The sequence below is a fragment of the Antedon bifida genome, chromosome 2 (assembly GCF_963402885.1).
Source record: "Antedon bifida chromosome 2, ecAntBifi1.1, whole genome shotgun sequence".
In the NCBI taxonomy this organism is placed as follows: domain Eukaryota; kingdom Metazoa; phylum Echinodermata; class Crinoidea; order Comatulida; family Antedonidae; genus Antedon; species Antedon bifida.
The window spans coordinates 637224-660196 of NC_136227.1; the positions used below are offsets into that span (position 1 = coordinate 637224).

At 32.6% G+C, this 22973-nt stretch overlaps 1 protein-coding gene across 1 annotated transcript in view; it reads right to left on the reverse strand.

Annotated features, from left to right (window-relative positions):
• Positions 1-22973, reverse strand: part of LOC144835239 (major facilitator superfamily domain-containing protein 6-like) — a 43832-nt gene that overhangs the window by 19627 nt on the left and 1232 nt on the right. Inside the window, exons 2-3 of the mRNA XM_078690292.1 lie at positions 14033-14186; positions 3467-3623 (exon numbers count right to left, since the gene is read on the reverse strand). Coding sequence (XP_078546418.1) covers positions 3467-3623; positions 14033-14186 — 311 coding nt within the window. The remainder of the gene's footprint in view (positions 1-3466; positions 3624-14032; positions 14187-22973) is intronic.

Below are 22973 nucleotides of genomic sequence, written 5' to 3' on the forward strand. Positions count from 1 at the left end.
CGATGTAGTAATAGTAATAACTTGAATTTTTAATAATTTTGAAATGACGTTGATAAGATGATTACGTCACTAACATATTGTACTTATCAATAATGAATAAATGAATTTGCCACACAGACCATACAGAAATGTAATTTAAAGACATCACGCAATACTTCGAGTTTGAGAAAATTTGTAATTTCATATTTAAAATATGATTGATTACCATTTAATATATTTTTGATAGAAAACAAGTAAGACAAATTTGAATGCGCTTACTTGATAACCAATCAGTTCACTGATACGCAATGACGTCACTGAACTTTTTATGCAGATATACAAGAATGATGTTGACATGTGATCAGTTATTTTTTAGAACATTATCAAATAATTGAAAAAGATATGAGAAGATGCAACAACTCAAAAAACAACAATTTTGTTACTTAAAATCCTAAAAATGGCGGTGATTGAAATTAGGACAATCAACTGACATAAAACTAATTTTGCCATGGATGCAACGCAATGACGTACGCGCAACGCAATGACGTACGCGCAACGCAAGGATGTATGCGCAACGCAAGTCAGTGGCAATTCGGATGGTTCATCGCGTTGTGATTGGACAAATTACTTGCGTCGCGTCATAGTGTGGGAACCAAATTTAAATAGGTGAGATTTTTGGTTTTGATTTTGGTGAGAAATCAAAACGTATCTTATTAGTTGCCTTTCAAACTACAGGTTTCTTTCTATTTTTTCTATTTTCTTTGTATCTTATATTAAAAGATTATTCCTTCTTTCATGATTGTGGACAGTGCGCCATCAACGTTAATCTGCAGCAAATGTCTTGTGAATGCGTAGTAGTGTCATGGTAACATTTCAAAATGAGAATCATTATACCATATTTAATGAGAATATTGGTTCTTAATTAAAGTATATTGCTCTCGATATTTTGCTAGGGGAGTAATACTGAACGACTGCTGAAAATACAATACAACAATAGGCCTCAGTTCGTTATAATGTCCCAGCATTATAATAATGTTAAGACTACAGTAGCTGTACTACGAACATCACAAACGACTTCTTTTCTTCGAACATCGAATTAGGTTAAAATGGAATGTAGGTTCCATTCAACAGAACACGTTTGAATTTACATTTCAATAGCAATACTAAGAATTGCTATTGGGAATAACAATGTAAAGACTGCAGTGTATTCGATAACCGTTTAAGTTACTCGACACACGGCGAGCTCTCCAAGCATCTCCCAAGGGCTGACTTCAAAACCAATGTATTTAGTTACAACGTCTCGCGTACATAATTCATAATCATAAATGTTTCCAATTTGTATATTAACATAACGTCTAATCTATACACAAGTAGATTATTGACATACGTGTGTGTTGCTTAGTAAGGTTCCTTACAATATCATTTACTTAGGTAACATACGACAAAACACTATTTTCCAATTTATTAATAAGATTTTTTTTTCTCCAGAAATTGTTTATATTTTTATATTGATGTTTTTGTTGTTCATTCTTTGTTTTTAATTTTAGCTTGTATTGCTAGAATTTTTAATATTCATTTTGTATATTTATATGTTGTTTGTTTAAATAAAGATATCACATAATAATAATAATCAATAAAATGAACTGTTTAAATTGCTAACATTATTGTCACATGTCGGACAAGGAGAAAAGAAGATAGGTAAACGCGCACAATTCAGAGTTTTTACGCACGCGTCAACTCGCGTACAATTCAGAGTTTGTACGCACGCGTCAACTCGCGTTTTGTACGCACGCGTCAACTCGCGTACAAAGTAGAGTTTGTACGCACACGTCAACTCGCGTACAAATCAGAGTTTGTACGCACGCGTCAACTCGCCTACAAATCAGAGTCACGTTTATGCACGAGTCAACTTTTGTGTATGACGTTTCTAACGATTCGTCAAATCAGAAGTTTGAATAACCATCAATTGATTACACTGTCGTCGTAACTTTAGACACGAAGATGCGTAGGAGGTCATAATTAATAATAAAAATGAATTTGATGAGTCTATATTTTCCGAGTCATTTTTAATTAAGAGATACGTCCTTGGAAATCTAGAAATTTATAGAATTTAAATTGACATTGTATTTACAAGACAACAGAATATAAGTCAAATATTAATATGTTATTGACTTTAAACTAAAATGCTATTAAATTTCGATCAATCAGCTTTTATTGTTTGAATTCGTTTACAAGTTTAAAAAAGGACTAGCCGAATGAGTATTACTACTGTAATTAAACTGTAGCGTGTGTAATAGTTGATACAAAAACACAGATATCTTATCGTTATGTGTTTACTAAAATTCAGTGATGAAGGTTTATTTTGCGTAACTTACACTCTTAATGTGGCGTTTACTCAATGCATACTTGCAAAGTTTACTTATATTGCGGCGCTATTATTCAAATTCGAAAAATTATTCGACCATAGTCTTCCGACAAAGGTATACTTACTTATTCAAGATTGATATTATTATTCTAAGAAAGTGACACGCGATGACCATATATGTGGGCCTAGTAATCGTTTGTTATTATATAGAAAACACATACTAATAAATAACGAGTTATCAGTCAACATTATTGGTTGATTTTCTGCGCATTTATGGCGAGTAAACATTAATCGAAAATGAAACCAAGTTGTTAGGCCTAATGAGCGAAATCATTTTATATAACAGGTTCGTGTATCCATTTAAGACAACGTAAACACTATAAGCTGAATGAATTGCGATTTATCTTGATAGAATAATAGTTTTCGTGTGATTTATAATACGTTAAGAGGTGATTTAATGTAGAGTATCTACTTCCAAAGCACGTTGCTTGAAATCCAGAACTACTTCGTGAATTACCAATGACACATATGATAATGACGCTTGATTTGTATAAGCTTTAAATCATCAATGATTTATTAATTTCTATTATAATTATCTTTATTCATTCTTTGAATTTATTGATTGATTATTAATTTTACTAGTAATATCTGAAATTGTCACTATTCATCAAAGAATATAGAACACATAATACTTGAAGACGGATTGATCCAGACGTCGGAAGCGGATTGATCCAGACGTCGGAAGCGGAATAATCTAATCGTTGGAAGTGGAACTTTTCATACATCATACCACCAAGTTACAATCACTCTTCACGTACATTACTGTGTAGTTACCAATCTACGAAATTAGATTTGTATGCGTTTGCTTTTAAGGAAATGAAGGCAACAATCTTTGAATGTTTGTAACATTCATAGAGGACGAAATTGCTTTCCAAATATAGGCGTATTTTTCGAGTTTTACTATGAATCTAAAGCTCGGTCTACATCTGTGATGTGCTCAAATATTATGGTAGTAATATACCCAAATATAGTAGTGATATACATCACATTTTGTTGTCACATAAAGTTTGATAGTGTAGACAGAGCTTACTGGCAATTATAATAAAAAACAACAATACGTACCTAAAGCTTCGATGTACCAAAAGGAGAATGCTTTTACTAAACCATTGCACAAGCCCATCCACATACATATAAACAATACCAGTCCATAACGTAGGTTACATAAGCCTCTGTACACAACTCTAATATCATAACTATTTTTCTTGTTATGACCGTTCGACTGTAAAAGAAAAACAAGAGACAATTTAGTGACAATTACACATTTTACAATTGAGAGAGAGAGAGAATCAAATCGACATGTAGTGTCACACTAATGGAGAATCAAATCGACATGTGGTGTCACACTAATGGAGAATCAAATCGACATGTGGTGTCACACTAATGGAGAATCAAATCGACATGTGGTGTCACACTAATGGAGAATCAAATCGACATGTGGTGTCACACTAATGGAGAATCAAATCGACATGTAGTGTCACACTAATGGAGAATCAAATCGACATGAGTGTCACACTATAAAAGAAGCTGGAAATGTATAATGCTGTTCCAAAAAAATAAGTAAATATAATGTAAAAGGACGGGAAGAGTTATTATTAGTGCAATATAGGAAGGAGTAAAAATACGCATTGAATAATGGTTGGAAACACCATGACATATTACTAAAAAAATAAACAATTGAGAAAAAAGAAAGTTAGATGAAATTGTAATTTAAACTTTTGATACAGATTTTTTATTTTTTTGGGAGAGAGGATCATGTAACAATGTTAATAATGAAGATGTCTATTAACAAACCATGTATCTGAGTTCTCCTTTTGGATTTAACAAATGAGCACGCCCCGAATAATAATGTGGAACCGATGCACTGTACGTGAAAAAGTACAAAGTGATATATCCACTCAATAGAAATATATAGCATGCAAATAACACACTAATTTCAATAAGTAAGGATGCGGATTATCGACACTATTACAGTAATACAATTATATCACTTTTGAAAGAGATGTTTGACGCTAAAACAGCGTCATCTTTACACTTCAACGCGTTTTAACGTTGGACAATTTTTTTATTGGCACACATTCGTGTAGCCCAAACTCATTTGTGTCCACACACGTTGTTCGTTCGTCGACATCTAGGTCAGTAGGCCTATGCGACACTGTGATTTTTATTATGTTGATCATTAGCAATACGTTTATTAAAATAATTAGAAGTACATTGTGGTATCCATTCACCAACTGATCTCGTTGTTTTGAACATCAACTGAAAGTATCACAGAAAAACGCGTCTGAGTAACGCGCGCGCAATGTAGAGCATAAAACACGTCTGAGCATGGGTCAGTCTTTTATGTTGTTATTTTATACATGTACATATATATTTATATATTATTTATATGCTACAATGATGCTTTGTTAAATACATATATTTTCTTCTCTTATTTTACTTTATCCTTTTGATTTAGCTTTTCGCTTATTTTGTATCTCCATTTTGTGATCCAGCCACTGATACCCACAGCATTGTCATTTTTTCAGTAATTTGCCTTTGGATTTATATTTTCTTATCTAGAAATATATGTGGGTGAAATCCTCACGAAAGAGAAAATAAATACACACGCAGGGCATATTAGGTTCACTAGTATAGATACACTTAATTCATTACAGTGTCTATTGCATTTCAAATTTAAAACACGCAAAATATAAAACTACTACATTTATTTGTAATAATGAGAAAATGAAATATACAGGTACATGTAACATACTTAGCTTATACTTCTATTGTATTTCAAATGAGCAAGTTAAAATTAATTTAAAAGCTATTCATTTCTCACGGGATGAAACCTATTAAGGTTGCATACAATCATCTAGTCATAAAATCCATAAAAACATAAATAAGATCCAGTAATATAAGATATATTAGGATCATATTCGCGTACTCGATTTAGTTTCCAGCACACGTATAACAAAAACAAACGACGCCTGCACAACAATCTTTTTTTAAAATTCTCAGATGATGCTGCAGGAATGTAGGCCTAGAAATATACAGACCTGAAAGGTTTTATTATATTACTATTATTGCATTACCTTGCACGTGTGTAAAATGTGTTCAAAAAGCAGTGATCAGTTGAATCCTAAAAGCATCTGTGCCCTCGAATACTACTCGAAAGTGCACGCGAGTATATACAGTGATTTAACAGAAGTAATAAAGGAAAGAAAAAAAATTTAACAATAAGTTCCACTATAAAAAAAAAGTTTTTTTAGTTTAATTTTTAAAGCCTGCAATAGGACAAAGGGTGTAACAAGTGATTTGACAATTTACACGAAATGGGTTAAGCTTGGTTCCTATTTAAGTGCAACGCAAGTGAGTTGATCAACCAGAAGCTAATGTACGGTTCAAGTTCAACTTGATGGATTTTTCCACACCTTCGACTCATATCATGATTATAACACGCGAAATGAAAACAATCTTGATATAGATCTAAAGCATGCAAATGTTGGCCATCAAGGTTTCTCGTATACTGGGTCTAAGGTGTGGAATAATCTATCAGACGATCTAAACAAATATATAATTATTAAAAAAAAAAATGTATTTATATTGAACGTTATCATTTTAAAAAAAAGTATTTGTGTCAAGATGAAATCTGTCTCATTTGCAGAGAAGAAATGTAATAATAATAATAATAATAATAATAATAATAATAATGGAAATTTGTAAAGCGCAAGTATCCGTCTAAGAAAGACGCTCACAGCGCTACTGACATTATTACCCCATTCATTTTTGGATCAAACACGTATGGAAACATACTCCCATAATGCAGCTAGTAATCAGCGCAAAGTTGTGTCTTGATCTAACCGGTTACCCATTTATACACCTGGGTGGAGAGAGGGAAACGTATAAGTAAAGTATCTTGCCTACGGATACAAGCAATGCGGCGAGAGTTGGATTCGAATCTCTGTCTCACGATCAGTAGTCCAACGTCCAACACACTGCGCCACACGCCCTAATCATCATTATGTATTATTAGATACACACTATTATGTACATACTGTATATATATTTATTAATTAGTATAGTTTCGTATTTATTATCTTGCAGTACTATAATAAACTTTTATCACTAAATGTCTATTCTTTCATGCATACTATTATAATATTTTTTTTATTTTTAAAGGGCGCCACAGTTGTAAAGCTTTGCTTGTTCGTGGTTGCCCTATTCCTTTTCATATTATTATTATCACTTTAAACTTTATCAATTTAAAATTGTTAAGTAAAATAATTATGCTTTGGAAAATAAAGTGAAAACAAAAGTTTAAAAACTCTTTTCAGTATGAATAGAAACCATTCTTTTGTGGGTTGCTTTGCGTGCAAAGGCACATTTAGCTTTGCTAAAGTGGTTTTCATTCAAGCAGTAAACCTACGCCCACACTACAACCTATTACGATCCACGCCTCAGCAGCAAAAGATAGACACAATTCATGCTTAGTAGCCCTTATTGTGCTCATCTAAGTTGTTAGCTGGGTTTACGTTAAAAAAAGATCATTATCTTTCACAGTATCACAGAAGATATAATGGATTTGTGAATTTTTATATTTTTTTAAAATTTATTTTTTTTCATATAGTTTTTTTACAAATCATCTTTAAATCAATTTTTCTAAAATAAAACCCAAACTACAAGCAAAGATTGAGAGAGAACCATCCGTTTAATTAAGAACATCGTTTTGTGCGAGTACAATTAACGAATTTTAGTAAAAGCTTAAAATTATATAAACGCAGAATTCAAATATATGTAGCAAGATAAGGTAGATTTGTTTTGTGATCGAAATAATTATACTTTTACAATTTACAGATTATTAATTGTTGAGCATCAACAGATCATTACCCTGGTAGCTATGCAACACAACAATGGTTTATCTGATTGGGTTTTATATATCATATTTGACTGCACGAATTGGTTTGACTAAGGTTGTTAAAAACACGCACTGTTGCTACAGACGCGGATATGTTGATAAGCAACGCTCAAGAGATTTCTTGATTAACTGAATAATGAAGAACTTCAACGATTTCAAAGCATTTTCTTTGAATTTTACCAGGGAGTTTTCGACAGTGCGATACGACGCGTCTAAACGTTTCAAAACAAGGGCATTGCGCATGCAGCGCGTATAAGCACTGTTCTTTTTACGTGTTCCTTCCAATCAGGTCCAGTCAAGTAAGTCACGTGATTTAACAGCACTTCCTTGTTTGCGAGAGGAGGTAGTTATAACGGTTATTTTGGTCAAAAACGATTACAACGTAGAAATAAAACCATTTTCATCATTTTTTTAACACTGTAAATTATTTTCATTGATTATGTGATGATTACATCCGTATTCATTTCAACATTCACTTCTTCATTTGATATACAATGTAAAGCTCTGTGTACACTATCAAACTTTATGTGACAAAAAAAAGTGTTATGTGCCCAAATATGGTAGGGATATTCCTAAATATGGTAGGGAAATGACACCATCATGTCCATATATGGGCATATCACATTTTTGTGTCACATAAAGTTTGATAGTGTAGACAGAGCTTTTAGCCTGGCGAAAAATGTAAAAAAAAGCAAAAGCCTGTGAGAGCTAGACTTAAGTCATCAATAAATACGAGCATTTAACGATAACTGTGTATATAATATTGATGCAAATTAATTGACTCCAATTGATGGGAACAGGTAATGGATACTATGATTCGAAACTTGAAGCATCTACACATGCATATAAAGGTATTTGTACTTTCTTACTTCATCAATGGTACTAAATTATGAAGAAATACTACTAAATCGTTAATGAAACTTAAGGCAATACGTAAATTTGTCATTTATTAATTTTTGACGCTTCGTAATATAAGGTAGACACAACTTATTTGTGTTGCTATGGAAATAACGTAAGCACAACGCTTTTGACCAATCCTGACGCGATGTATCATCCGAACTGTAGCGTGTGATTGGTCAACTAACTTTCGTTGAGCGCGCGCCCCTCCGACGATACGCATAACAACGGGAAGGTTTGCCGTACCGATTTCTCCTTTCATTTTCCTCTGAGGAGACAAGTCTGAAGTCGAATACTTTTCAATTTATGCACGAATTGAACTTGTGAGAAGAATAATATAATAACTGATTCTTGTTTTAAAAAAAACACAACCTGTTATTTGCCCCAAACATTTTTAGGATCAAGATCGATCGATTCAAAAAGTAAATTGATGTAGAATTAAATAATAACAATAATAGATAGAATTATGAAACTGGATTGGCATCATGGGCATCAAGTTCACGGACTTAAATGGAGGGAAAATGCAGAAATAAACGAAGCTTTGACATTTTCCATCTATTCATGATTTTTGCATAGAAAACCAGCAGCATAGCTTTCAGCAATACTGTTTGAATTACCGTCTTGTATTACTCTTTTATTATCATAATTATTAAACTCTGTCTACACTATCAAACCAGTTTCACAAAAAAAGTATGGTAGTGATATGCCCAAATATGGTAGTGATATGACATCATCATATCCATATATGGTTACATCACAATTTTTTGTCACATAAAGTTTGATAGTGTAGACAGAGCTTAAGATCATTGGCTTGTTTCACAGTGTTTGTTGTTCAGTTTCTAAACTTTTAGTTCTGCCTTTTAATTTTGTTTAATATTTTGTTTATTTGACAATGTGAACATGTGTTTTTCTTATTTATTATTGTTGATTCGTTATTACTCGTAGTTTTAAAAATGCAACAATGTTTACTTTTATTTGTTGCAATAAAAGGAATTTAAAAATTTGAATATTTGTTTATACAGGTTTATTTACATAATGCTTAATGTTTTTTTAATGTTAAAAAAAAATTTCTGTATTAAATATGAGCTTAACCACACTAATACGATTGGAATTTAGTTGTTATACACAGTATAAGTAGCATATTATTTATCATAAGCATCTTAGTGAGTCGACGGTGAATGTACAACCGGAGGGTTAAGCACTTCTTTCGGTTTAAATCAAGATATCATAGAAAGTTAGTGACTGATAACTCTTCAACCTTCAACAATGATTCGTTAAATTTAATAGGTTTTGAAGGTTCATTAACGCATTAACATACATCCGAAGTAAATACGTTTAAATCAGCACAAAACGGTCCTGAAAAGTGAGTTGTTAGGGTCGTTGTGGGCTAATTCTGTCCCGAGGAGTTACACAAATTACACATATCCTGAGAGGAGGTAGAGTTAGCATTGATCGTAAATAGTATTATCTGTGACAGAAGAGGAATATTGTGATAATTAACATTACTAAAAGGTTGTATATATCAGTTACCCACAAGCCTTTTGACATTATATAGAAACCTTTGAGGAAATTTCTTCGAATATATAAATATTCAGTATTTCACACTGTCCACCATGCATTCTAATTGGGACAATAGGGGGATTTCATCTTTGCCATGACGCGTCACGCGTATACGCATCTACTGCGTCTAAAATGTATTCTGCGCAGAGTAACTATCACGCTCACCAGCTGATTTCAGCAGTATTATCATAGGAAAATTCCGTAATACAGCATCACACGTGTTTCAAATGTATCACATAAGTAAAGTTGTGTGACGCCTCGTGAATATAGTCGCTAGAAAAAACAATTATTTTGGAAAACTAATGTAAATATAGATTTATTCAGATGACTTGCGATATAATAAAAGGGTCAAGTCTGCAACTGTAACTGAAAACGTGTTGCCCACCTACATACATACTGCCTCTACGGGAGGCTAAAGAATTACACTAATAGGTACATCTCGAATATCCTTTAACATTTACTAACCACAGGAGTGTGAGCAAATAGTTGAAACAATAAAAGTAAACAGCTTTTTGTTGTGGTGTGTTGTGCGAGGTCTTGTCAAAACCACCTCTTGAAATATACACCTTTCTGCATCTATTTCCATTTGTATAATATTTTTTTCTATCCTTATTTTTCAAATAAAATGCCTGTTTGTTTATAGAAGTATCTACTTAATTATTTCAAATAAAAAGGTGTACATTTGAAAAAATGAAGGAAATAAATAATGTTATTTGATCTGATTTGCTCGTAGGCTAATACAGAAGGCTTGGTTCCCTTAAGCGACGCGACATAACGCAACCTACGCAACGTAAGAAAATGCACTTCCAATATATTATTGTGTTTGCATTAAAAATTAAACGCGATATTTAAAGCACTGTTGCGTCATCGTGCCCAAATATGGTAGTGATATACCCAAACAAGGTAATGATATGACATCATCATGTCCATATAGGCACACCGCATTTTTTTGTCACATAAAATTTGATAGTGTAGACAGAGCTTTAGCCTGGCGAAAAAATGTATATAAAAAAAGCAAAAGCTTGTGAGAGCTAGACGTAGTGTAGACAGAGCTTAAGATCGTACGGTACTTTCTCACGTTTTAAAGAATGCACTTTAAAATATAAACACAATCTGACAAATCCGCCTTTATATTGATCAGTAAAGACTGTATATATAAATGATATCGATTAAAGGTATTAAGGCATGGTTAATTGGTTTTTAATTGAGGAGAAAGCAATTGGGTGTTGGATTATTCAATTTAAGCCAATAACTGTAAGCAAATACTTAGTCTACATAAAATCGATTTTCTTAAATGTATTAACTTAACATAAGCAAAGGGATTAAGTTTCTTATAGCCATTACTTACACGGACATATTCTGGGTTTCTCAAAACAGTTAATGGGCAATTCTACATGATATTCGTTATCATATTTCGGATAATATTTCTTTTTTTTTGCTATCGCCACTCTTCTTTCAATTTATCTTTAAGTTATCATGACGTGATACAAACTTCATTTCTATGGTTACGAACGGTTATTCAATATGAATGAATACATGATGGTTAGTAATGAAGAAAAAATATTTAAAATGTCTTCACACATAACAACAAGAAACTAATAAATGTTGAATTATTTTTTTTATTATTATTATTATTATTAACATAATAAATGGCATTAATATAATAAATAAAAAGACATTGACGATATTTAAATAGTATTCAAATCTACCGGCAATTTTTAATATTTATATCCATGACATTTGATTGGTTGATTTTTACATTTCTAATGACAACGATGTAAATTGGAGTCTTACGCTTTGTCTATGCTATCAAACTAGTTTAACAAAAAAGGTATGATGTGCCCAAATATGGTAGTTATATGCTCAAATACGGTAGTGATATGACATCATCATGTCCATATATGGGCACATCACATATTTTTGTCACATAAAGTTTGATAGTGTAGACAGAACTTTTATCCTGGCGAAAAAATGTAAAAAAAAGCAAAAGCTTGTGAGAGCTAGACTTACGTCATCAATAAAATATGAGCATTTGATAGTGTAGACATGGTTCAAGGTGATACTTGTTGGGTAGGGTAAACATGGTTCAAGGTGATACTTGTTGGGTAGGGTAAACATTTCATTCTCTATCAACCTTGAAATCATAAAGTACTGCTGCAAAGCTTTTTATTAATAATATAATTACCATGGACGAATTACCACTTATAATTATTAACCTTTCCCATTGAAATAAATCTACAATGTAGAAACTTATAAAAGAATGTTTGTTAAAATTCTTATACTTCATTGTAATATAATATACAATAGTGTACTAAATTCGTTTATAGAAAGCTTTATTTGCCTATGAGGTCATGACCAAACAGTGTGCTTGCGAACAATGTGAGTAGGCCTCTATATAGCCTAATGTGCTTGCGAACAATGTGAGTAGGCCTCTATATAGCCTAATGTGCTTGCGAACAATGTGAGTAGGCCTCTATATAATGTGCTTGCAAACAATATGAGTAGGCCTCTATATAATAGCTGGCTTAGCCAAATAATTCTATAAGGCGACTTGTAATATTCTCACAAATGTATAACCAATTTGCATTTGTCAATGAACTCTTGTCGTGAATGCTTTTAGCTTACAGTTAAATTTCTTTTAACTTTGAAATGAATCAAACCGATGAAGCAAATCTAACGCTGTTTTATTTATACTTTTTATTAGACGCTGAGTTTTGCTTCAGTGCAAATTCAACAAAAGTATCGTGGGCCTATGTCAATGATAATAGATCACAATTTTTGTTATACAATGCAATTGTTGTTCCTTGGTAGACCACATCAGAAAAAAGTGTTGGTTCAGCGACATTTAATTATATTAAGTGCTAAGTGCATACCGACGTTATCTTGATTGTTCGAGGAGGCGTTTATTATTTGATAGGATTTTTAGTTATTCGGGTGTAATATTTGGGTGTAATATGGTAACATCAAATAAATTCTCCCTAAATATGAAAAAATAACTCAATTGATATCAAGAATTGATAAAATACGAAAAAAATACATCAATGAAAACTGCTTGGTAAATTGTAGATCATGTCACTGAATTCTACTACAAATCTATTACGAACGTTGTTCTATGGGCGCCATTTATTTAAGGGGGAGGGGGGGGGGGCGTGGTTGTTTATTTACAAAGCGTGGCGTTACTTGAATAAATATCGGTAAGTTCGATGTTGATATCATCATTTGGATCTCATATTAACCAGACAAGGGTTAAGTGTGTGTGAGGTGGTCTGGGTCAAATTCAAAATTGAGAATTTTTAAATAAAATGATAATAAACAGTAATGAGTAGACAATGGTACTATTCAACTACAAATCAGGAGGTATAATCATGCAAGATATTAATATTCACCTTTCCTATGAACAATATGGTGGCCATTATAAAAAAATTCTGATTATATCACCATATTTATAATAGTAAATAAATGATCACACATATTGTTAACAGTCATTTCGGGGAAATTAATAATTTATAAATGCCAGCAAACCTAGATTTAGAATGTCATTTGTGTAAAAATTGTGTAGACATAATGGTCACCGTTGGCGCATAATGGTCACCGTTGGCGCATAATGGTCACCGTTGGCGCATAATGGTCACCGTTGGCGCATAATGGTCACCGTTGGCGCATAATGGTCACCGTTGGCGCATTATATCTTACGATCATTTTCCCAAAGCTTGGTCACCACTTGCTTCCCAAGTCATTTGATCAATCACGACAAACTATCGCTTGTGATTGGTCAATTCACTTCACAAGTTGTGCCTTGAAGGAACCAAGCTTTATAACTTAAAGATGTATTGTCCCCTTTGAAAAAAGTAAAACAATTTTGTTTGGTTGAATATGTCACATATAGTTATCCACTTTTGACAAAAAAAATACCGTATATTTACCTGAAAAAACTGTAATTTAAAGTCTGAAATAGTCAAATTGGCTGCCAGCCTGAGGATTTTTGGTTGAATTTAACCATTTATTTTGTCGTTTTATAAGTGAAAACATGATTAATTTTCTATCGTTTTTTTCTAAGGAAGTGATAACTTTATTAAAACTATAAAATAGTCTATTCAAATTCATTTTTTGTCGTGAATGCTTTTTAATAATAATATAATACATCTTTAAGATAGCCTACACACAAAAAATCTAGAAGTCTTCTCCGATTAAAATCAATCACATGAGATTGGAAGTTGAAGAAACACGACGCGCGCGTACAAAAGTGATATCATTATGAAAGCACGTTTACTCACTTGTACATCAAAGAAACACATGACAGGAATAGTGAATGTCATTAGGAACATGTAGAATATAAAGACAGGCATGTAATTGGTTTGTGTCAGCTGCATTCCACAGGCATCGTACGGTTGACGATGTAAATCCAGCAGGAAACCGGATACTATATTCCTGCAACGAAAAAACAAATATCATAATAAACCAATTTTAAATGTTAGGTGAATGAGTTCTGTTTTTACAGTCTCATCGCCGAGAGGTCCATTTACTTCTCCGCTTGGGCTTCCATGGAGATACACCTTTACAAGATTACGAGGAGTGCCATCATCGTGGTATTAGTTTTATTTGTCATCAACCCGAAATGGTTCGGGTTGTTATGTATCAAAGTATCAAAATGACCAGAATTGCATTGGGAATGTTTGAAACTACATCTGTACCGCCACGGAGTGGTTGTGGGATGGAGCCCGGAATACTGGAGTATATCGGAGTTTCTTTTTTCAAATGTTTTCTTGTTATAGGATAAAACATTGAACCAGGAAACATAGAATATTTACATACAAAAAGAGATCGAGGCACAGTAATATGCACTTGGCATTCAAAGAAAGCAACATTAACATTTCTTCAGTGACTGTGAGCTTCAGTTCTTATTACTGGACACGAATGTTTTTGAAATGATTATTCACAAAAAAGGCAATGCGATTAAAATAGCCCATTATATTGATTGTATGAATGTACTTTCTTAATGAGTGAACGTTGAACTTAATCTGTTTTTATTTAAAGCACCTTAAGGCAGGCTATCGATTGTAATTTGATATAGGCCTATTATTACATTTAAATATTTTGCTTGTTAGGGCCTTTACTGCAACATTCTGTTTCTGGAATTTCATACAATTAAGTACTAATATAAACGATAGTAACAAATTAACAATAATACTAATAATTACTGTGGATTAATCTAGATTTAGGTACAAATAATCAGCAACAAAATAAATAAAATATTAACCATCTAGACAGATTAAATGGTCATTTTAGACAACGATTTTATTATTCATTCATTCATTTTATTTGTCTAACCTAATAATGTATGGAACAATACACATAAAATTGAGTTAAAAGGCTATAAAACTGCAATAAAACAATAAAAAGCAGAAAGCGTGAATTAAAATATCGAGAAGGAAAATACAGTCATAAAATATAGTAAAATACATTTAAAATGGTATAAAAATAGGCTATATTAAAAATTGAATGTGTACATCAAGCTGGAGATTTATAAGTTCCATTTTTAGAATGCATGCATGAACATGATGAGATGTATTTGTAGGCCACTGATACCCTCAGCATTGTCATTTTTTCCGTGCTTATTTATTTTGTATCTCCATTGGGATCCAGCCACTGATACCCACAGCATTGCCATTTTTTCCAGTGCTTATTTTGTTTTGTATCTCCATTGAGATCCAGCCACTGATACCCACAGCATGCATTGTTATTTTTTTCAGTAATTTTCCTTTGGATTTATATATTAATTCATTCATTCAATTTTTTATTCTCGAATGTACAATTATTTTAATTTTATTCTACTATTCTGTATATTGAGCTGATTTAAATCCATTCCCTTTTGTATGTCACCAGCCAGTGCGATTTTATTTTGTTTGTGTTTTTTTAATGTGAATTTGGGCTTTTTCCTGTTTTTATTGTCACTTTTATCATGTAAAAACCTCTCGCAATTCAGTTTTACTATGATCTTGATAAATATACCATATGAATGAATATATGTTTTTAACAATTTTAACGTTTTATTTATCAGAACAAACGTTATTTAACGACGAAAAAGATCTTGATCAGTTTCTTGAGTTTCATTGCAGTAGTCGGTACTGTAAAGTTATTTCATGTTATCAAAATGGATTTTCCCGAAGAGTGACGTCCTGGACCCAGTACGTGGCGCTAGTAAACATTTTATTGCTAAAAATAAAGTCGTGAAAGCGAATCTTCTTTCCAGCAATACGAGTCCGAAAGAGATATTAATATTCGGGGACATTAGTGTCATCGAACGTTGGTTTGAATTAAGTGTAATGGTCAAATGTTTTAGAGGCCCAAATGGTGTTAAACAATGTCCTGTGTTTTGTCCGAAATTTGTATATTATGCAAAATAGATAAGTATACCGCTCTTGATCGTCGATATTATTTCATTGTTATAATTCATAATTCCTTTTGTGTTACATCCATTGTATCTGATGATATTGTCTGACGGATAGTAGCAGTAGCAGTAGTATGGACCTATGTCCCTGGTAGTAGTATGGCAGAAGTCTGTCGAAAACGACAATGTCAAATAGATATTTATCACGGAGGCCTTTTCCTCAACATGTTTGTTTGTTGATGGTCGTGTTGTTTTATCCAATTTTGCAGCTTGGATCTCAAGTTAGAGTGATTGCTTTCTGATCTGGTCGACTATGGCGTGACACATCGTGAACACACTGCGCCGACGTAATTAGCTGATGAGCGGGCTGGTGGGCATCAACTTCTTAAGCTCTGTCTACACTATCAAACTAGTTTGACAAAAAAAGTTTGATGTGCCCAAATATGTAGTGATATGCCCAAATTTGGTAGTGATATACACAAATATGATAGTGATATTACCTCACTTCATATATGGGCACATCACATTTGTTTGTCACATAAATAGTGTAGACAGAGCTTTACATTGAACCCTCCTCTAAACATGGACAATATGAAGAACTAACTAAAACTCAATGTAAACAGATATAGAAGGCAATCGTGTCTATAGTCTTAAACAATATTGTACACCAATTACAGTCATTCATTATTGTAGACCAAAAGTAAAGTCTGTACTAAAATATCGGAAATCAATAATCGTAAAAGTTGGACGAAGAATGAATATGGTAATAAAATTATAATCGATATTTTTGTATTATCATTTTGTCCAAATAATAATACCATTGTAGTATTTGATGTTAATGGAGTCCTTTTTATTGCATATTTTTGTGTACTTAGGGATATAAGTTGTAAGTAAATATGCATAGATGTTTATTAAGTGCGCGTTAATTATCGAGAAACCTTTACAAAGACTCGAACCAATGACTTTGAGATTGCTAGGCAATCATAAACCGCCAAGTTATATAGACTTTAAAAAAAATAACAACATATAATATATTTTATTATAACAATAACACTAATTATTAATTAATTTTCTTATTAATATTCATAACTAAATATCAAATTACAATTGATTCTCTAGAACCAATGTATTAGTTATTAATTTATTTCTGAAATTTATCTTATTAAATTTTATATTTGTAAATATTTATTTTGATATTTAGCCAAGATGTTTAAAAGTGGTTCTTTTTTCCACATAAAAGACGTAAGTAACAGAAGAAAATATAGATTTAGGCCCAAGTCTATAGATAAAAAATAATTTTCCTGCTGGTCACGTAGGATTGGCCAAAAAATGTGGTGACTTAAGGCCAATTTACACAGACGAGCGGTAACGTTAAGCGGAAAACCGCGTGTAGCTTGTCCCACGTAGAATCTGTATCTATCCTGAGCGGAAACCGCCCGTTAGCTCCGCCCTTTAACCGGTCATAAGGAATAACACAGTTTCTATCATTTTTATTACCGTTACCGCTCGTCTGTGTAAATTTTAGCCTTTAGGCTTATTTACTAGCACTGATTGTTGGTCTCTAGCCTGAAAGGGGCACTTCTTTCGAATCATACGTACCCCTGTTTACGAAAATAAAGAATAGACGAAATTAAAAATCAATTTGATGCGAGATTTTGATAGGCCTAATAAAGAAAACAATACAGAACCTAACAATACCAATTATATGATTAAAGAAACTCATATAGAAAATTAAGGTTTATTGAATTATGTAATTAAATTTGATTAGTGTTGAAGTGTGTTTATATTAGTGGAAATGGATGCTATTGCTTCGCTAAACTAAATACGACAATAAACTGTTAATCCAGAATTGACATTGAGACACCTATCAATGTATTTCCATTGTATATTTCGTCACTGGGTAAATTAGCATGAATTTCCTCTTATGGGAATCTAAATGTGTCAGGAAAACACTTTATAACGCTAAGAAAATAATTTTATCAAGGATGAAATTTCGCTGAAAGAGAGATGAGCCCATTTATGTGTGAATAATTCCAATATAAATTGTATTTAATTGCCGTTGTTTTACGTTAATGTTCCTTATTCTTATATGTCTAAAAACACGTAATCGGCTGACGACTAAAAGCTGTGTAAAGTTTATGTATTATACATACGTTCTTTACTGAATCAATCTTCGTTTTTATTTAGTTGTTCTGTTTTTCCTAATTTTTACTTCGTTTACACGACGTGCTAACTCAATTATAACAACGCGTTGTCGCTCGAAAGTTCTGCGCACACACGCAAGTTCAGCGCAAGCTTGAAAGTCATGCGCAGTAGTGTATCGGTGTGTGTGGGGGGGGGGGGGGGTAGGGAGTGGTCGGTACTAACTTAACACCCGATTATAATGTGTAAATAGATGATATATCACGCAGTTGGTCACAATTTTAGCAGGGAATTTGTCGAAAATGGCTACACTTTATTACTGTACTTGCCTGGTGTGAGTTATGCATTAAAACAAACAAAATCAATAATAAATTAAATAAAAACAAGTGCGGTCAAAAATTGATTTCGATATATTAAAATAATAAATGGTCAATCATTTACATTACAATATGATCGACATTTGTTTGGTATTTTATAGGTCCCCGATAAATTTAAATTATTGTTTCATTTGGTTTAACGACAAAAATTGACCTAAAAAAACCGAAATTGTTGCAAATTGTGTTTGTTTGCCTTTAATAGTATGAGACCTATCTACCACATGTTGTCACGCCCGAGTAGGCCTACTATGTTGATGACAGAAATGGTCTTGCGAAAGGCAGTGTCTATGGATTTCAGAAAAGGGATAATGGGAATATGAAAATGATAATAATAGCAAAGGTGGGTTAGTAGTGGTGGTGGAAAATTTATTTTATAATACACAGTGGGGTTACAAAGATTAACAATAAACATTGATTATGATAATCTGAATGAATCCACGACTGGTCTTATATCCAATACGTCACAGAGTATACCTTAATCGATATTCTAGACGAATATCGTATGGAACAATTAACAAAGCATACATATCACATAGTATTAGGGACGAACCGACCCATTGTTGTACGTCCCCGGAGTATTGAGGGCTACAACAAAAGGGAAAGCATAGAATGAAATCAAGATAGAACGAAAAGTAATTAGGATATTGGTTGGATCAACAACGCCTAATTACAAAGTTATTGACTGGGAGAATATTGAAAACAAATTATAGAAGGTTTGAGATTTCATTCAGTATTTGACCTATATTCTTAACCTTGAATGTAATCATATCATTGAGTGGCAGACTGTTGAAATTAATTGTAATGTTACGCGTTTAATGTTTGTGGACACGCGAGGGTTACACGCGTGTGATAATGTTGGGTCAACCGGCTCAGCAACAGTGATTCAGTTTACTTAGGTTGACCCTGGTGTCCCCAATTTCATTTTTTTTGTTATGTATACTGAAATAGACCGAATAAATAATGAAATGAAATAATGTACGTGGCGGCTCGGCTTAATATTGGTAAAATTATCAATATTTTGGCACATATGGCACGTCATACGTATACTTACCTTGTACACATCAAAGGAATATAAACAAACACAAAGAGGAATATTCAAATGATATTCGCTAAATGATCAGGTGTATGTAGGAAGATAACTTACATGTTTTAAGTCTTTGGGGCATGGGGACACCATAGTCGGGTTCTTTGGTGGCCGTAAATATATTTTGGCACACCGTACGTCGTTATATATAGAAAAGACAAAAACAAAAAGACAAAAACAAAAAGACAAAAACAAAAAGACAAAAACAAAAAAACAAAAAGACAAACACTAGACACAAGTATGGTAACACCAGAATGTTGATTTAAGGCCGGACTTATTGAAAATTACGGTTTTTTATAATTTTATCAAATCAAGATATAAATATTAATACGATATTAATATTAATCAGATTTTAGAGTTCACTCTTGTAGGCCTGTTTCAAATAGAAAATATATAGAGCGCAACGCATTCAGGATAAACAATACAGAAATAACAATAACTACGGTATAACAAGAATTAGATTGGCATTCATATACATATCGTTCCTGGAAGGAATAAATGTCTAATTGAAAATTGGAACCAGTCAAGTCAACCCTTTGAATTTGATAAAAGCAATAGACAATGCGAAAGGTGATCTTTTCACCTTTGTACGGGTTCCATTGTGTCATTCATTGAAAATCTTTGATACGAAAATCAAAGTGTGTTAGTATTTTGGAGTAATTTCTACACGATTATGCTTAGCTCCCATTAGAACCCGCAACGCAATGACGAAGTAAAACGCAAGTGATTGGACCAATCACAATGGATAGATAATCCGAACAGTCGCTTGCCATTGGTCAACTCGTTTGCGTTACGTTTACGTCCTTGTGTTGCATCCTAATGGGAACCAAGCTAAAATCATATTAATTAAGTCATCATTAATTTTGATAAATTGTCGACAGATACGGGACATCATATTTTCTTTCTTCACAAACATTCGTCGCTCACGATTTTAGTGTATCAAATTCTCATACAATGATAACAAAATATCCATCAGTAACCGAAGAGACACGAATTCCGCGCGCACGACTTACATGTACAAGAATCTTCGGAGTTTTACAGACGGTGTGAAGGGGTATGTTTATTTTGTACACCACTAGCCCGGTTCTATATCATTATATCGTAACGGATTGCTGCAGTGACTACCTCATACTGCTATTACTGTTTAGGTATATTCATTCACATAATGCTAAATATAGGCACACATCAGCACACGGTAAATTACTGAATTTAAAAGAAAGCACTCCAAGATAGTTAATTAGCCATCAAAATATAAGCCTACTGTATATTAAAATTATATTTGATTAATAAATTGATCGGAATACTGTTCATTAAATGATGTCAATATTACAAAACGAACAATGTCCGTCTCATCATTGTTGAGCTATTACGTAGTGGTGCCGGGTTTGCTTACACTAATCAAGTCTTTGGCGTCTTAGCTATTGTTTGCGACTCAACACATATGCCTCTACATCGTGTACTGTATTAACAAAATATCGTATGTGCCGCACTTATGATTATTATTCGTTTTTTTGCAACATTATAGACCTACCTGCATTATTAATGTTGACATTTGTAAGTAAACAAGTTAAGTGTAATGAATTACTTGTTTTTAGGCCAAAGATGCCTACATGTGTACATTTAGAACAGTACATTCTTTGAAATATTTGTCATTGGGAGGCATCTATGAAACGCCAAATACGTCAAAGATGCTGCCAAGACTCGTCGACGCGTAAACACAAATTTGTTTAATCTTGTAAAAAATACGAAATGTATATAAATTCCGAGCATTAAAATAATCCATTCATTTTTAATGTTACCTTTTTAATATCCAAAGTAACAGAATGATATGATAAAAAAAAATTAATAATCATTTATTAATAACATTTTAGAATATTCTCCGCTCACTTAATTCACACGTATTCACGTGATAACTGTGAAAGTGACATGTTTCACGCGACATATATGCTTTTACAAAAAGTAGTAATAGTATTAAAATTCTAATTATATTGTGGATTCTCAAAGCCTGTTTTCACATTACCGATACTCGCGCGTATCGAATTCCTGAGTTCTCATTGGTTGCGCAGTTCTTTACGTCACAAACAGAGAAGGACATATTAATACGCATGCGTAGACACAAAGTAGGATTTAGAGGGATATCCCTGGTTCCAAACAATAATTTATCTCGTGTTTTGTTTGTTTTTATATTTTTTTGTCTTTATGGTAATAAATCAAATTTCGATTCGTGCGAAAAAAAGTCGCCGTGTGAAAACATGCCTAATACTCTTGATTAGGAATTGTGAAACATTCTAGTTATAATTATAATTGCACTTATTTAACATTATATTATATTATATTGAATAAAGCAGCAGTGTAGCGTGACAGGTTGATAAAGCACCGATTGAAAGAAATTGAAAATCCCCACCCCCTCAAAGTAATTAGTCTTTATATTAATAATAATATGAATAACATCACCTTTGTACGTTGATGGAGTTAATAGATTGTTATAAAGTTAGTTAGTATACTGTCTGGTTGTCAAAATAGAAATTTCAAAACGTTATTTATAGATATATAATTCAAATTTGAAAAGTTTGAAGGTTTATTGGTAGTATAATAATAATAATAATAATAATAATAATAATAATAATAATAATAATAATAATATCCTGGATTTATATAGCGCCTAATGTTGTGAAACCTCTAAGCGCACATTATTACCCCAGTCATTTTTTGGATCAAACACGTATGTTGGAAATGTATTATAATATAAGGTGGTGGGAGTTACTCTTGTTGTAGATGACACTTAAGCGAATTTGTTTTAATTTGTAGACCTTTCGAAAGTATAGTATAGGTCATGTATGCAATGGGTTTTGGAAACGGGTGAAAATATATAGACTTTTGTTGAAGCCATTCAGTGTTTCAATTCAAAAATATTCGATTAAAAGTGTGTGGCTGATGAACCATGCTAATGTGGATTATCTTTATTATTATCTAGTCTATTTATGTTCTCGAGCTTTTATATGTGTTTTGAATGAAGTAGTAAATTGATTTTTTTTCGTGTCTAAACTTAACAAAATGTCCTCGCGATATATTCGTATAATACATAGTAAGACTGTACAGTGTGGTCGATACCCGCATGCCGTTGTTAATGCTTTACTCGGATTGATCACTCATTATTTCTTGTCGAATTCAATTTTTTTTTAAATGTAGGTCAATTTACGGTAAGCAGTGCTGAACTGTAGGAT